This window comes from Aythya ferina (genome assembly GCF_964211825.1).
Source record: "Aythya ferina genome assembly, chromosome: 4".
NCBI lineage: Eukaryota > Metazoa > Chordata > Aves > Anseriformes > Anatidae > Aythya > Aythya ferina.
Genome location: NC_140300.1, coordinates 1,874,740 through 1,892,338, shown reverse-complemented (window position 1 = coordinate 1,892,338; position 17,599 = coordinate 1,874,740). Strand labels below are relative to the sequence as shown.

Here is a 17,599-nt window from a genome sequence, read left to right as displayed (position 1 = left end):
AGGAAAAGCTGGAGGAGGAGGAGGAGGAGGAGGGAGGCAAGAAGATGTAAATGAAATCGGGCCTCCCAACCTGGTAGCCTTTGGTTTGTTGTTGTTTTTCTTTCATGTTGGTTAATGTAGAAGTTGCCTCCTCTTCAATTGCTGCTGCTGTAGATGTGCAGAGGCAGCTCGAGCTCGTCCCGCTGCTCCCCGTGCCACGACAGGGAAGTTTTCTGTCTTCTGGGCTCCTGCAGGAGCAAACCTAAAGAAAACGGTGCCGAAGACAGAGAGTGAGTGACCTCGGAGCCGTCTTGCCCAGGTTTGTGGATGCCTCGGAGGTGTTTGAGCATCCTGAAAGTCAACGCGTTTGGAGCTGAAAGGAGCCGTTCGGTCCTCAGACCCTTCACAAAGCTGCAAGTGTGGTTTTGTACCGTGAAGACCATCGTCAGAAGCTATTGGGCAAGGCTCAAGAAGGGAGAAAATGATGGTGTTAGGAAGAATCACTTCTTGGCTCTTTGTTACCCAAGGACTCACCTTCTTGTCCCTCTTGGTTGGGTTCCTTGCTGGGAGCCCTTCAGCTTTCATTTTCCTCTTCCTCCTCTTCTTCTTTCCTCTCCTTCAGCTTCATAGACTCGAAGAGGAAAAGTTGGCGTCAGAGGAGGTAGGAAGGAGCCTGGCAGCCCCGCGCTGTCTGTTCGAGGTGGGATGTGCCCGTACGGTATTTTGAGACATCTCCGGGCTGCTCCCAGGACCATATGGGCAGCGCACACGTGGCTGCGCTCAGATGCTGCTCCGGGTGACTTCCCAAAGCCTGCGGCACCTCGCGTCGCAATCACAAAATCATCTGGGTTGGAAGAGGCCTCGCCAGATGTGCGGGGCCAGGCTGCCTCGAGCCGTCGTCAGCCGCAGCTCGGAGCCCAGGCAGGAGTTTTCGCAGCTCCCCAGCATGCCACATCAACAATTCCCTTCTCTTCAAACAAAATTCAGGGCTCCCAAACAGGAGCACATGTGCTTCCAGGTGGCACTCCTGTCTTCAGATGTTCAGCTCTCATCCCTTCCCTGTGCTTGAAACAGAGAATGTGCCAAAGGAAAATAGAAAAAAAAAAAAAAAAAAAAAAGGAAAAAAAAAACCTTGACTGCCAATACTAGCAATTTTGAACTCTTGCATTCCTGCAACTTTTGGGTTGTACTCCAGAAATGCTTGGATAAAATCGATTGTTTACTTTTAGTGAACTCATCTTTGGACATTTTGTGCTGCCAGGCTCTTAGAGGTGTGTTGCAAGCAATTAATTGAAGTCGTAGAGCTTTCAGCAGCAGCTGTGTTACCCAGTTTCCCCACTGGAAAATTGAGAGACGATGGGCTGAAGGGGAAAAGAGAGGGCAGTGTCCTAAATCCATTCCCTTTTAGCCTTTATCACTTTTTTTTATGGAATGGGCACTTTTAGAAGAACTGGAGGCATGGCTCTATTCCCTCACCTAATTTCTCTTGGTTTGTACTCTGGCCACTCACCATGAAATGAATTCATAAATGAAGGCAACTTCTTAAAGTCGATAAAAATACATGTGCTGCTTTCGTGCCTACCAGAGCACCAACAACCCCAAACCAACCATAATTTTACTAACATGAAAATCTCTTCTCTTGCAGGTTGTTGGTCTTCTCCTACCCAACCAGACGCTGGCATCCACTGTGTTTTGGCAGGTAACGCTCATTTGCTTCCATGCACAGGATGGGTGGAGAGTGTAATGAAAGGGAAAGCAGCCTCTGGCTTTGTTAAGAGGAAGGTGATGAGGCTGGATGTGATCACGGAAGGGTTTGGCAGCTCTGGAGTGGGCTGTGAGCAAAGGGTTGGGTCTGCTTTGTCATGCCCATGGAGATGTAACTAAGTGTAAGGGGAGGAAGTGTGCACATGAATGAGTTATAACCACAGTAAACGCCCCAATTAAGTAATATTTCAGCACTAACTGGAAAAAAAAAAAATCTTATTTTCATTTTTAGTTGCAAATGCCTTTTTATTATCTAGTGTAACCGCCAGTAGAGAATTACACAGCTAGGAAATGTCAAAACATAACAGGATCTGCCTCGGATGTCAGAAAGACTGCACAACTGAGAATATGTAGGTGCATCCCAGCAACTCATGATTTGGTGCATTTAGCTCTGAGTTCATGTCTCTGGAAGGCAATTTGCCCTCTTGGCTTTAGGCTAGGAAGACGGAAAGAGTTGACTTTGGGTAGGTTGGCGATCTGGAGACAGCTACTGCAAGGTGTCTTGAAACTGGCTCAGGTTGGGAGCTCCTGCTCCCCCATCTCTCTGCAGCTGGTCCAAAAGCAGTCAGGGGAAGCCTTCAGCTTTAAAAGGAGGGGGGATCCTTTTAAAACTAGACAGAATATTTCCAACACAAAATCGAAACAAGCCCACTCGAGAGGGAGGTGACAGCAGGCCAGCCGGTGAGTGTAGTGTGCCTGAGACACCGGGGTTTTATGGACGGGTCTCAACTCTTCCAGCTCGTAGCCTGCTGGACCCAGTATCAAACCAGATAGCCCCAAATTGTATTGATGTTTTGGAGGTCCTTCCATGAATTTCTTCTTTTCTTGCTTCAGTAATATCACAAGCATCAAACTCCTGAGCCAGAGAACATCCAAATTTAGCTTCTAAATTGCTCCGTACCACGATCTTGAAATTTGTTTTCAGATCTACTTGTTTAGTTTCGGGAACCAGAGCTTGTGCACGTGCTTCTGTATGGGTGCAGAGCTGGTGAAAACTGCGTGCGTTGGTTTTTCTGTCTTGCTTTGAAGGGCATCAGACCAGCACTGGTGCGTGCACAAGCCTTCGAAAAGATGTGGCAAGTCCCAGGCAGGCCCAAACGAAGACGTCGCTCCCGTGTTCGTAGATCTTATTTTCGTGAAGTTATATTTATCTCTTTCTCTTTTTGTTTCCCCTTCAGTGGTTGAATCAGAGCCACAATGCATGCGTCAACTATGCAAACCGCAACGCGACAAAGGTGAGGAGACCCAACATATGCAGCGCGTGCTGCACGTTAGCTCTGTTTTGACACGGAAACATAAGTCTTGTCTCTTTGCTGTTAATAGAAACTGCGGAGTAGGCACTGTGACGAATTTATAGATTGCCCATTCTCCTGAATACACACTTCCATTTTAAACTTCAGCTCTAAATGGCAGGAGGATCTCAAAGGCACTCAAGGCTCACGAGCGATGCTCAACGCCTTCGTGCTTAATATATAGTCTTAACTGGTATGAAATGGTTTAATTTGATACGTAAATGAACACGAAGGGAGATGATGTCTATTTGGGTGTTTGGATAGCAAAAGAAGGGGCCATGATCACATTTTTGTGTCGTAAGGGCTTCCTACATGTCCCTAGCAGTGCTCCCATGAATGGTGCTGTGGACGTGGTGGTGGCGTTCCTGCTCTCTTCCTGTTACTGCAATGTCGATCATCTCTTGTTGGGATGTGGGACATCAAGACAAGAAGCTAAAATGGAAGGAATCCAACTCGTTGAGATAACATTTCGAGGACAAATATTTTATGCAGAGAGTTTGGGGTTCACCACTAGTGATTAGAATGCCAATTTATTCTTCTTTTTTCTTTTTTTTCCTTTTTTTTTTTTTTTTGTTTTACCATTTGTTGAATTCCATTCACATACTTCCTTTGAGCTGCTGCTATTATAATTTTCTGATGCCAATTAATTTTCCGTTCCCTTTACCCTTGCTCATGAGGTCAGAATGTTCCTTGCTTTTGCCGCTGCTAGACGACAGACCATGTGTCACCGAACAATATGACAAAACGAAACCTGTCTCTGGTTTAAAACAAATACAAAAAAAAAAAAAATCAAGAGCTTGGTTGTATTTTAATAACCAGAAGTTTGTTTATTGAAAATATGTTTTGTTTTTCTTTCCAAAGCCTTCTCCGACGTCCAAGTTCATCCAGGGCTACTTGGGAGCTGTCATAAGTGCTGTCTCAATAGCAGTGGGTAACGCTTTGTATCTGTATCTTTCCCTACTCCTAACTGCTCCCTTACAGTAGTACTGCAGTGCTTGTGAGATGTTTCTTTGAATTGCCAAGCATGTTTATATTTTAATTGACAGAATTCAGTCCAAATAACAAGAAAATATTTTAACCGTGAGATGTCCCTGTCCGTGCATGCCCAAACTTTTCAGCAGAAGGAGACTTCTACCAGTGATTGCTTCCAGCATGTCCTGCTCTGTGCTCTGCTTGTGTCCCAGCACCGTGCCTTTGCTGCTGGGTGACTCAAATTATCCACGTGTGCATTAAATCTGGTGAATGAGCCTAGTCTAAGTCAAAATGCCAGCCTGAGTGACCCTGAGGCTGCAGGGTGGCAGTGTGAGAGCTGCTGTGCTGAGCTTTTTGGAGGTGGTCCCCTGGGGGCTCCGCACCTTGAGCTAAAGGAGCAGCAGTGCTCCAGGTGACGTCTTTTACCTGTGGGCAGCGTTCAAGCTGGAGCCTGGTGTTGGAGTCACAGCTAAAGTAATCTGCATTAGAGGAGCTTTTAAATGATAACATTGCTAAAATCCTGGGCTGGGGGCGTCATCCTCAGAATTGCGGTGTGATGCTCCGGGACCACGAGGTCACGTCTTTGGCAGCTAATTCCCAAGGAGGCAGGTGCATTTTTAGGAGCAACTTCAACAAGTTTTTTCTTTGGTGGCTTTTCATATAAGCCTCTGAAGTGTATGTTTGTGTTTCCTGCTGGAACATTAAAGATCCCATGGCAAGCTTTTAGTTCACCCCCCCATTTCTCCAGGCGTTCTTTCCCAAACAGGCTGAGCCATGGGAAGAGTCAGCACTCAGCCTGCTCACCACCCTGCTTGTAGCCACATTTCCTAATGTACCCTGGGGAAGAGGCTGCATGGGCTTGTTCAGATTTCTTTACAAGGTGCAGTTCGTAAAGTCATAAAGAGTGGCTTGGGTTGGAGGGGACCTCAGAGCCCCTCCAGCACCGTGCCATGGGCAGGGCCCCCTGTCCCCAAGCCCAGGTTGCCCCCAGCCCCATCCAGCCTGGCCTTGGGCACTGCCAGGGATAGGGAGTAAAGGATTTCTTCCCTCCATCCATTATAAAACTATTCTCTTTCATTTTAAAACTGTCACCCCTTTTTCTTCTCTAGAGCAAGCTGGGGATCAATAACAGAATTACGGAGGCAGGAGCTTTACCAGATACTCTTCTTCCTGATAGTTTTCCATATTTCTGGCTTGTCTTGCTCGCTGGCTGCTGCTCTGCTCCCCTACCAGAATTAACCCAGCCCCGTGTGGTGACCAGCCTGGCGTTGATGTGAGCTCCCACACTTCCTAACCTCGTATGGATGCGTGCACACCAGCAGCTCTCCGTGAGCTGTTCCCTGCTGTAGCACAGGAGAGCTTCCCTATCCCTTCTGGTCCTTACTTCAGGACTTTTCCCACCTTGTGAATTCACTAAAGCAAAATTCTCCAGCTTGATGTGCTGCTGCTGCTCACCACCTCCCTCCAGCCACCGGCAAGCACAGCTGCAGCAGAGGGATGGTAACAGATCATTTCCCCTTGTTGGCATTAATTCCTCTCCGTTTTGGCAACAGGAGCAGATAGAGGGCAGGAGACATGGAGAAGTGATGTTGGCAGTTTTGTCACCCCGAGGAGCTGACAGGCTTTGGTAAGGAAGCCACTGTCCCGTGGTGGGACGGCTGATGCAGCTTTCTGATATCCCTGCTCCCTCCTGTGCTGCCTGCAGAGGAGCTGAAGCAGAAAGATAGATCTACAGTGCAAAGGGGGCTTTGTGGGACCACCAGTGGTGGTGGGAGAAACCCATTCCCTGAAGAAGTGTGAAAACCAAGACCTGGGGATCACGAAAGTTGTTGCAAGCCAGCAGCGACCTGCTGGAACTGCAGGGTGGCTGTCACCACCGGTGACAAGCACGAGGGTGGCTCGTCAGGCTGCTGATACCACGCCACGATGGGCACACCGAGCTGGACTGCCACGGGGGTGCCAGAATTTTGTACACGCTGGCACAGCAGCTGTTTGGAGCTCTGAGGGGCAAAAGTTTTGTTGTAGGGGGCTGCAGCCCTCCGAAACCCACTGATGTGGCCAGGAAACAGCAGGGTTCAGCGGGTTTTAGGGATGCTTCCTCCTTGCTGGAGTTTGGAGGAGTTTTGTGTCTGTTGGATTAAGCTCTGGCACTTCAGGTGTGCTCGCTGGGGACCCTTGTAAAGCCAAGGTGAAGCCAGCCCACCCCGCTGTCCCCGTGCAGAGGAGCACGAGCTGCTGCTGTGAAGCCCTGCCGATCCCTGTTGCATCCTCAAATCCCCACACAGAGCAGCTTAGAGAAAATCCTGCAGGCAGGGAGTGATTTTTTTATGTTGTAAATATCTGGATTAATAACCGGCGTCTCCTCGAGCAGTTTTCTTTTTTTCTTTTTTTGTCTTTTAATGATGATGACAAATAATTTAGCGCTCGCCTCAAGTTTCATTACGCTGGGTTCTGAAGGCCTCAAGCCCTCATTAACTGATCTCTGCTGTCAGTTAGCAGCAGATCACCTCCCAGTGTGAGCCTATTAGGACCAGATGACCTGAAAACAAGTGCCACTGCCTCCAGTGGTCTGCTGAGCCCCGGTATTAATTAAAGCGAGCCCCTTCCATGTTTGCAGTTGGCAAGCGACGCAGGGAAAAGGCTGGTGGAGTGACAGAGCAGGCGAGTTGTGAGCGTGCCTCCCATCAGCTTAACCCTCTGTGGCTTCATCCCGAGCGAGGGACAAACAAATGGCTTCCTCACGGGGAGGGAAGAGCAGATTTTGGCTTTTCTCTTCTCGCAATTAAACTAGGAGCCTCGGCGAATCTTTGCAAATAACCTGATTATTCTCCCATTTCCAAGAGGGGGTAATTGCTGTCACGGAGAAGCAGCACGGACCCAGCTCTGGGTCTGGGTCCCCTGCTTTGCAGACCTTCAGGATGAGATTTTAAAGGAATTAATGTGCTTTTTTAAGTATTCCTTTTCAATATTCGTCAGTATTTATTTTTTTAATATTTTTTCTCCTTTTTTCCCCTACTCCCAACCCGGTTCACAGTTCAGCTTTGGGTAAAGAAACCTCTTACCAGGATTGCGTTTCTCCTCCAGCATGGTACCAGCTGAAGTGATCACTTGTAAGGAGGTTGGAGAGGACATCAGGAGGAGAAACCTTCAGAGTGGCTGCAGGTAGAGAGGTGGAGGAGCCGATGCAGCAGATTTCCTCCACCTCTCACCCCCTTGCTCTTCACACAGGGCACTTGCACCCCGTTTTCTGAAGGCACCACGTCTGCAGACAGCTCTCACCACTCCTGGCGTCTCAGCGCCGTGTTTTTGGGACTCCCTATAGTTTGTGATTTCTGGTTACCCTTAGGTAACCTAGATCTGTGCTCCTCCTCCTGCGATTTTGGTTTATTTTTATCGTGTTCTCCATGCACCAGCCTCCCTCCTGCCTTTTGTTTTGATCGTTCCAGATTTACAGCTCTTCTGAACACGGAGTGGTAATTGTTGTTTTTTGTTTTTTTAAACAATTGAGTGGATTCCTGGGATTAGGCCTTGGTTTCTGATAGCTGGCTGCTGTTCCTGATGCACAATTACCACCAGCTGGTTTTCCCGAGGAAGGCAAGCAAAGGCAGAGAGCAGGAATAAGAGCTGAGAAAGACCAAGAGTATTTTCATTTTTTCCCCCAAATATTCTAGCGCCAAGAACTCCACTAATCAGAGGGTTTGTAATTACACAGAAAATCCTTCCAGCAGGGAGAGACACGCACACTCTCTGCTAATTCTGTCAAGCTTTTAAGAGGTTAAAAAAGGCTCCATAATCAAACCCAACTTGATTATTAATGCTGTTGGTAACTTTTTGTGTAGTTTATGTTTCTTAGTTTCTGATCCAGACTTGATTTGCCCTTTTGTTGCTCATCCTTTTTTGCTTCTGCCTCAGCTGTTTGGCATTGGGGCCTTCAAGTCTGACTTCAGCCCGAGGTGCTTCCTGCAGCTGCAGTTAAATGCATGCAAATCAAACCCCGTCAGGCCAAGAGCTGATCAGAGTGCTCTGCCTGCTGGGATGTCACTGGTGGAGAGAGCTGCAGGTTGGGGACCACGAGACCACGGTGGTGAGTCGCTGGGTTTCTCGCTTTCCCACTGTTTTCCCTGTTTTGGAGCAGAGCTTTGTGCATCAGGTTTTTAACTTCAGTGGTTGCAGCCTCAGCTTCTGCCGAGAGCACCCTGGAGATGCCACGTGCATCGTTGTCCTCTCCTGTCCACAGGATGGGCCAGTTCTCCCCAGATAAAAAGGGAAATACAAGCATGTATGTGAGCTTGGGTACCTCCAGACTGGAGGGACAGAGGTTTGCCCCATCACAGAAGCAGCCAGGCTCCCTCCTTCAAATATTCTGGCTTTTGGGATGCTTCAGATTGTTCATCTGCGGGCTCAGTAGGTGAGTGCTGCTTGGCTTTGGGCAAAAAACTGATGGTTTAAGCGAACCTGAGGCTGCAAGGAGCTGAGCCAAGGTGCAGGTTGTCCTTCCAGCCTCTCCTGCCTGCCTGCTGAAGGCCCCTCTTGCAGCAAGAAATCCCTCCTGTCCTTGCAGATATCTTGTAGGTCATCCCGGGGCAACCTTCTCCTGTACAGAAGCCTCGGTGAGGTTATTTCTGAGAAAATACAACTCGTTTGTTGGAAAAGAAGCAGCAGCTTCCTGCAGAGGTGTCTGCACGAGGATGCCCTGCTGTCTGCCCGTGCTGCACGTCTAAATCTGGACAAAAAACAAACCAGAGCTGGTGGATGTGTGGAGCTGCTTGCAGTCTGAGCTCTGCACAGCTTCTGTCACCCCTGGAAATAAGGCTTTTGGGGCCTCTCGGAGTTTCTGTAGGGTTTCTGCTTGGCTTCTGGTTTCTTGAAACGTGGTCGTTTGTCCTGGAGGTTTTTTTATTGTAGTTCCACGGGGTTCGTGGGTTATGATTCGTGCAGGAATCTCGGCTGCAGTCAGCACGGGTTGAGCACAGAGGTTGTGCAAAACGTAGATTTGTTAACTTTACGTTTAGCTGTAAAAAAAAACCAACAACAACCAAAAAAACCCACAACGGTGCAGGAGTCTAACCAGCAAAGCCCAGTGTGTGTCTGAGAGACTGAAGCAGAGTTTGCTTTAAGACAAATGGACATTGCAAAAATGATATTTTCAATCCAGGCTGTCTTTTTTTTCCACCCCAGCAAAAGCATCTTGTAAAATCAAAGCGTGCTTTGTCTTAGAAACACCCCTTACAACCCAGGACATTCTCGCAGCCACGTGGGATTTCAGCAGGGAGATTTATTTACCTTCTCCTGAGGAAGCTGAGAGGTGAAGACTGCTCGGGCCTAAGACTGTAGCTGTAAAATAATATCAGCGTTGTGCTGCTTGCGTCGCAGCCAGCTTTTGGCAATACCTGGCCCCGTGGCTCAGCGAGCTGTGTAGCTGCTGTTCACAGGGGATAGGTGTGCTTCGAAGTGCAGGCTTAAAAATCTGCCACCGGGGAGTGAGAATAACAAAAAAATGACATTTAAATACTGCAGCTCTGTCCTTAAAAAGATAAAAATAAATAAAGCTTGAGGACAGGGCATTTATCCAAAGCTAGAGGAGAACCTAAGACATTAAGGAGATAAATCAGAGTGGGGCTGGCTCGTTGCACTCGGAAAACTCAAGAGCAGAAAAAAAACAGCATCTTAACCTCGTGTCCTCGTTCAGGGAGGGCAGGAACACTTGTTGGACCTAGGAGGTGCTCGGGCTGCTCTGCACATCTCTGCCTGGGACCGGGTGTAGCGGTCCAAAGCCCTCTTGTGCCGGTGCCGTAGCTGGCTGCCCGCTCTCCCTCCTCCCCGTGGCACCGAGCTCACACACACACACCACACACCATTTTTCGCTCTCCTCTCCAGGTGAAGGCGCCCCTGTGGATTTTTCTAATCCCAGCTCCCTCTTCCCGATAATTGTTTGTGAGCCCGCGCGGCGCGGCTGCATCGACAGCCCGCGGCTCCGCTGTGATGCCCGTAATCAGCTCGGGAGCCTCCCACTGCCCGGGGGCTGCTTTGGGGTGGGAGAGGGACCCGGAGGGAAGGGAGCAGGGTTGGGGCACCCTTGGGGATCAATCTTTATGGGGAGCTTGTGAGCGCAGGTATCGACTGCGTGGCTTTATTTAACGAAGCTCAGGCAGCTTTTACACCAAACTTTATCACCCGCTCCCCCACCTGATATCCCCCCCTTGCTCCCGATTCCCCCATAAAGATTCATCCCCAAGGGTGCCGCCGTCCTCCCCTTTCTTCCCCATCATCTGCCACATCCAATTTCTCTCCTTATCCCTGTTAATCCTTCTCCTGCTCCTACCTCTCCTGCATTCTCACCTCTTTCTCCAAACCGTGCCATTTTCACCCATCAAAGCGCCCAGCTCGCTGCCCTTCTGCCTTCATTTTGGGTCTGACCAACCTCACCTCCTTCCCTGCTCTTTTGCTCCTCTCCACGTTCTCCCTCCACCCGGTTCCTTATTGCTTTCCCTTCCCTGTGCTCCTCCGTTCTGTTCTCCTTGCCTTGGTAAAGCTCCAGTTGGTAAGCGGCCCAGTTTCCCATCTCTCTGCCTCCATCTTCACCTCTCAGCCCTAATGAATGATTTTTTTTTCCTTCCTTCTCCTAATGCTCTTTTCTTTAGTTCGGCTGGATGGGGCTCATCAGATCCAATTAGTGCCGTGGTGTTTTAATTCAGCAATCTGGTGATTTGGGGGCTGAAGGATAAGCTCCCTATGAGCCTTTCCCTCCTTCCCCAGTGTCTCGAAGTCACTGGGACCAGTTCGTGCTCTGGTGTTCCCTTTCTGCCCAAAAGCTGCTGAAACCTGGGAAAGTCGAAGCCCTTAAATCAGCAGAGACCTAACCAACGTGGTGAGTGGAGCGTGGAGAGCTGCCCAGCAGCATCCACCTTGTGTGTGGCCTCCTGTTTTATAAATATTGTCAAAATTAAGTGAAATAATTTCTTTGCAAGCGAACCGCTGATGCATTCACCACCATGGAACTGGTTTGAGAGCAGTGGGGTCGGATCTCCGTCAAGTGGCTCAGTAGTTGCCAGCCTTAGGCAGGCAAATCCCATTTCTCAGGCTTCAAAAATACTTAGAGAGGGAAAAAAAGTTAATTTTTAGTTAATTTTCAAAGTAAAAAGTTTTTTTTTTTTTCTGTCACGTGGTTTTCATGCTTTTTAAATTCATGTCCTAGGGGGTATGAAGTCAGAACTTTTGAGGATGGGAAGGGAAAGAAAAGGAAAGGGAAATGATGGGTGATTATTACGCACCCAACAGCACCAGCAGCATGCAGCCCTGGTTTTGTGGAGCAGGATTTCAGCAGCAACCGTGCTGTAACAGCCCCAAAACTGAGCTTTCCCCTGCTTGTCAGGATGCTCCATCAACCAAAATGAGCAAAGGCTTTGTTGAAAGAACCCCCAAAGGAAAAAAAAAAAAAAAGGCAATTTAAAAGAGCTGGATCTGTCCCCTAGTCTGGGCTGCAGCCTGGGAATATCCTGAACCAGTTCTGCACTGAAATTGTGATTTAAAATGCATCGTCTTGCCAGAAATTAGACATCGCCAGCGTGGAGATCTTCATCCGATAAGGCAGCAGAGCTGAATGGGCACCGCTGGGGGGGGGGTTAATTTGAGCTCACGTCAATATCTATCTTGGGAGGGGAATAAACACCCTGAAAAAGGCACATTTCCATGGGCTGGGCTGCAAAGGGAGCCCATCTGGAGGCACCACGGCTGCTCTGCTGAATCCCACCTGACGCCGCGACGTGTCTGCGCAGCGCCAGCGCGGTGGCTCCCGGAGCTGTGACTCAGGCTGTAGGCAGCGTGGTGATAATAATCCTCCCGCGGCTGTTTTTCTCAGCTCCCGGGATGAATTTGACTCCGTAGTCGGTGTTCTTGGGCCAGCCCCTTAGGAATTAAAGCCCCCTTTTAGCCCTGCCTGTCGCTGGTGGAGGGCTGGGATCGGGGGGCACCCGCCCGTGGCTGGGTGCTGCCATCCCCTTGGTGACCTGCAGGAAGGGGACCACGGGTTGGCCAAAATCATCTTAAAAGTGTTAAAAACAAAGCCTTATCACTCTCCTAAATGCAGTCCTCGTGTTGGGGGTTTGGGAGACGGGGTTTCAACCCGCAGCAAGGTTGAATTTCATATTTGCAGCGGGGTGGCTGGCTGAGGAGCTCCCAGGCTGTTTCCAGAGCTGCTGCTCTTCCACTCCCTGTTCGAATCCTTCCATCGAACCCACAAGCAGAGGCTGGAAACCCAAGGAAATTTGGGATCCACAGAGATTAGCTGTCTCCGGGCTATAAATACCCGAATCCACGGGGCAGCACCAGCGACGCCAGCTGAGAACTGTTGTAGCTTTGCTTTTCCAGGCACGTTTTTTGGGCTGGTGTCTGGAAGCATTTAGATTCTGCAAATCTCCCAGTACTCGGGAAATGTAAGAAAATAGCATTCGGTCAGTTTTGAGTGGGAAGAAGAAGGAGACAAAACCCTTATTCGTGCCGGGAATAAGAAGAAACACCGCAGGGATGCTCCTCTCTTGGGATCAGCCAACGTGGCTGAGGATGGGAGGAAAGGATCCCTTTGGGGTCTTGGTGGAGGCCTTGTGGGGTTCTGGAAATGCTCCATGGGTGTTGAAAACCAGAAATGTGCTTATGCAGGGCTTGCCCAGCAGTTGTGCTTCTCCACATCTTCCTCGCAGCCTACAAAGAGACGAGATGCGCTGCGGATGCATGTATAATGTAGCAGCTTGCAAAATATGTTCTCCCATGCTTGGCTTTTTTTTTTTTTTTTTTTTTTTTAAAAAAAAAAAAAGCCCCCAAATCACTATTTGCTGGCAGGTTTTTGGCTTTGGCTGATTTTTTTTTTTTTTTTTTTTTTTTTTTGAGTTTTTGCTGCATTTTTGGCTGAAAACGTTTTGGCCAGGCACTGCGAGCAACTTCCATTTTCGGCCGAAAATTCCCACACTCGGGGGCCGTTGGGTTTCGGTTTTGTTTTTCGGCTGAGAGAGAATAAATATTGAGGGTGGGGGGAGTGATCTGAAGGCAGAATAGGTTCCTCGCGAGTAGGTCCGTTTAGTTAATGACCCCGTTTCTGGGGCTGGTTTAATGAATAACCCCATTTCTGCTGGAAGCAAACGCTGGTGGAGGTTCTCCAATTATCGCCGATGCCCAACGGCAGGGCTGCGAAGGCAGGGAGTCTCCTCCGCGCTGCCTGCAGCACGTCTGCCGTGCCTTGCATCCCCGCAAAACCATAGAAATCTGCATTATTCAAGCGCTGGAGGAGGCAACAAAAAAAAAGATCTGCGGTTACAATGAGCTGCCTCCCTTCTCTTGCCTCTTCATAGCTCCGTTATGGCCCAAATGCTCGCGTTGGAGGGAGGTGTGGGGGTTTTTCGTGGCCCCACAAAGAGGGATGAGTTGTGTTGGGGCAACCACCACCAGGGATGTGCATTTTTTTGGGGGTTAGGACCCCCCAGCTCCAGCGATTTTGTGCTAGGAGGGAAAGCCAGCAAGGAGCAGCTGGGAAAACGCTGCAGGAAGGGGTGAAAACGCAGCGAGGGGCATTCCCCTAAGGGCGTCGCAGGGGGTTGTAGCCTGATTTTTGGCTGGAAATGGCTTAAATTTCATCAAGGGTTGAGCCCAAAGCAACAAAAACCTGTGGCACCGGGGGTTTAGTCCTCAAGAGGAGCATGGAGAGAGACCCCAATGTGTCACTGCAAAGGGTGCTTGTGTTGTCTGCAAGTTGTGGCTTCTGTCCCGTTCCTGTTGGCTAAATGTTGCCCTTTCTCTGTGTTATTTTTTCTCTTCAAAGGTGGGCCTTAATGTTCTGGTGCAGAGAGCGAACAAGTTTACCCCCGCCACGCGTCTCTTGATCCAGAGGTTTGTGCCATTCCCTGCTGTCGGTAAGAAATGCTGCCTTTTTTCTGTATTCACCTCACCCTACGCCAGCACAAAGCACCAAAACATGTCCTGGGCTCCTGCCTCTCCGCTGTGCCCTCGTGGGGATGGCCAGGATGCTGCTGAGCCACAGGAAAACTCAGCCCAGAGGCGGTGTGGCAGCTTGCAAAGCCCCATCTGGCTGCACTTTCCTCTTCCAGGCAGCTGAAATAACCACCATGGGCTTTTTAAAATTATTTTTCCCGCAGAAATGGAGTGAAATGCTCCTGCTCTGAATGCACGGATTTCTAAGATCCACTGATTTAAACAAAAAAGACCGATGTGCATGGAGAATTCGGGCTGCTGCGGGCTTGTTAGGGCACAAAATTATGGTCTGTGGTTTGTCAGGGGACTGCCAGTGTTTGGGGACACACGGGGGACTCAGGCTTTGCTAAATCCAGTGGCTGCAACATTCCGCAAATTGTGAGTTGGTTTCGTTGGGAAGAAATCTTCAGTGGTGTCAGGGTTATTTTACATCTATATCTACATCTCTCTATATATTTTTATATATAGATATATTTTAATACATTTTTAATATATTATTTTATATCTATATATTTTATTTTCCATAAAGACAGTGCAAACACTTTTTTGTCCAAGCACAGAGGAAACCAGTTGCCCAAGGGTTTTGGTCCCGGGTGCAGGTCCCTTCTCAAACTCCTTAATCCCAAACTTCCCTTTGAGCTTTTCCCTTTGCAGTCCAAGTTCTCAGAGCTTCTTCCAAGCGTGACCGAGTCGCCTCCTCTGGTCCTTCAGCTCCTTTTTTTTGCACAGAGCCCATTGCTCTGCCCCTCCTGCCTGCAGTTCCCAGGTTTTGGGGCCTTTTTTTCCTCTTTTCCTGCCAGAAAACCAGCTGCTTGCCCTTCGTGCAGAGCAGGGACAACAGGGATTAGGGTCTCAGTTGCATTTCTGAGCACTCAGCTTTAACACAGGTCATTTGTGGATGTTGCTGTTGCTTCCCCAGAGCCTATTTTCAGAGCTTTTCAGCTTCCTTTTGCTTTTTGGAGCCAGGAGGGCACCGGAGGTGAGCACCAGCCCCGAGAGGCTGCTCAGGGGCTGGGTTGGAGGCAGAGATGCACGCGGGAAGCCTTCACCTCCGGGCTCTTCTGTTTGTGTCCCAAGGTGTCGGGAGCAGGAGGTTACGCCTTTGTCAGCATTGATTGAGGGCCCGTAATTAATTTGTTTAGCCCGTAATTAATTCTCCCGTTCTTCTTTTATTTGTGTACTGTCATGCTTCATTATGTGCCAGGACATCAGGAATCCTCCTACTAATTGCTGTTTTGCGGCTCCGAAAGCTGCAAGTCGCTGCTTTGCAGACCTGGACAAACTGTTTAATTAAGGACGTGCCTTCCCCTTGCTTCTGGGCTGCCAGCCCTCAGCAGAAGGGCAGGATTTAACATTTTCTACGCAAAAAGCCAGGAGCTGGTGCTAGCCTCTTGCTCCACCACCGTGCACAGCATCGAGCAGATTCCCCTTGCATCTTCCTTCCTCCCTCTCCCCATCCCACTGACCTGGGCTGAGATGCTCTTGGCAGCTTGTCCACTTCCTCAGGGCCCTGAAACTGCTGTTCTCACCCAGCAAACCAAGCAGAAATGCTGCTTCCAGTACATATTTAACAAACCTGCACACGGGGCAGCCCGTGGAGGTGGCCAAAGCTCCGTGTGTGCAGCTGGGTTGGCACAAAAGGCTTTGTGCTCGCCGTCGGCCACCCCAGCACATCATCTCTTCACCAGGAGGGTTTTTTGGGGCAGGGGGGGCAAATCTGGAGGAATTTCACCAGGAAGGAGCATTGTGGCGGTGTGTTCTGGAGCCTGGCTGCTCCCAGGGCTGAGCAAGCAGGAGCTGGAACCTTTTTCAGGCTCCAAAACCCCCCAAAGGTACCCAAAACCCCCAAAGTTGCTTCCCAGGCCTGCTCTAGAGGAGGTTACAGCTGGTGGAACGATGCCCCTCGGAGGGAAGGGAGGCGAGGAGGAGGAGGCTTTTCTTCTCCTGGGAAACATTTCTGTGGTTTGGTTATTTTTTATTTTTGTTCTGTTTTAAATGGGGTTAAATCTGTGAAATGTGTTGCTGAGGCTGTGCACATGGGCATGTCTGAGCCCCCTGGTTTAGAAATCCGTACAGAGAGAGTTCAGCAGTGGATTGCTTTGTACCCAAATCCAGTTTCAAGTAAGTGCTTTCCCAAGAGTAGTTTCTATGCTGTGTTACCATTTTTTCCCCCCAAATTCTGAAAATCAAATTGTCTACGCGTGTATTTGTGCATTTCCCATTTCCCTTTGTGTCTGACACCTTCAGAGAGCCCAAGTTTACCTGCAGCAAGATTTCTTCCTTTCTGTGTGTGTGTTACTGAAACAAATCAGGGTTGTCTCAAACAAACATGCTGGAATCGGGTCTTGAGTTTGGGATGCAGACAACGAAGCCCTAGATATAAAGATTCAGAGACACATTTTGGCGTCTGGTGAGCATCACCAGATGTTTTGGGTCTGGAAACATCACCCCGAACCTCACAACCTGTGTGGCACAGAGCATCGCTGCTGGCACGGTTTGGCTGCCAGCTACAAGTCCAGGGCATGGCAGTGTTTAAAAAAAAAAAAAAAGAAAAAGAAAAAAAAAAGGGACTAAACTTGCTTTAATGAAATGCTTGTTTTGTTTTTTTTATCACAGGGAGTTTGATAGATGGGAAGAGTGGTCCAGTAGTTAGAATATTAAAGAGAGAGACAGAGTGTGCGTGTGTGTATGTTCCTCTTATTCTGGAGTGTAAGGAGCATTTGTCACCACAAATCATCCTTGATTGCAGGGAGCTGCGTTCGTATAGGGCTCACCCACCCACCACCCGCAAAAAATTAGACATTTGTTATATGACATGAATTGAGATTAATTAGCGAATATTAACCCGTCAAGCAGCACAGAAGCACATTTTTGGAAGCAGCGGTACCGCAGCAACAGTGGGCTTGCAGTAGTTCTGGGTGGAAAAACAAAACGTGTTGGGGAGGGGGGGGGGGGGGGGGTTGCTGGAAAATGCCAGTTTTTATCAGAAACAAAAGTTTTGCAGGAACGAGCAGCTCCTCTTCGGAAAATTTTAAGAATTTCCTGCAGGGATTTGGAGACCTGTGTGAGGATCCTGGAGGAGAGCTGCTCTCGGGGAGGATGTTTGTGAAGCACGAGCCCCACACGGAGCTCTAGGAGCAGGATTTGGGGTGATTTTGAGAAGGCAGCAGTGCAAAAAGCTGGGAAAAAGGAGATTTTAGGGGAAGGGAACCAGATCTGTCCCCACCTGAGCCTCAGGTGCGGGGTTGTGATTTCTCAGCAGCCAGCTCGATGGCTCCAAAAGAGGCGGCGATGTCCTTCCTCCCCTCCCAAAGAGGAATTATCCCCTTTTTTTGCAAGGTGACTGCACTGCATCAGCCCTGAAGTGCCCATTGGGGGTTCTCAGAGCCCGTCCATGGCAGACAGCAGGGCTGGGGGAATCGGGGATGCTGCAGGGGGACTCAGCCAGGGCTCCCCTGGGAGCATCACGAGGTTTGGGTTTGGGCTGCCCTCACCCTATGGAGTTACAGCAGCTGAAGTGAGCTTGGGCAGCCCGCACGGGGCTTTTGTCCCTGTTAGGAAAGGTGTTATTAAGCAAACAACCACAGCTCCAGCTCTGGAGTAAGTCCACAGAG

At 49.3% G+C, this 17,599-nt stretch overlaps 1 protein-coding gene across 6 annotated transcripts in view; it reads left to right on the top strand.

Moving 5' to 3' along the window:
- Nucleotides 1–17,599, top strand: part of SFXN5 (sideroflexin 5) — an 84,269-nt gene that overhangs the window by 37,563 nt on the left and 29,107 nt on the right. For all 6 annotated transcript variants that reach the window (XM_084517739.1, XM_084517741.1, XM_084517744.1 and 3 more), the window contains 4 exons: nucleotides 1,625–1,678; nucleotides 2,922–2,978; nucleotides 3,897–3,962; nucleotides 13,816–13,906. In XM_084517739.1, coding sequence (XP_084373865.1) covers nucleotides 1,625–1,678; nucleotides 2,922–2,978; nucleotides 3,897–3,962; nucleotides 13,816–13,906 — 268 coding nt within the window. The remainder of the gene's footprint in view (nucleotides 1–1,624; nucleotides 1,679–2,921; nucleotides 2,979–3,896; nucleotides 3,963–13,815; nucleotides 13,907–17,599) is intronic.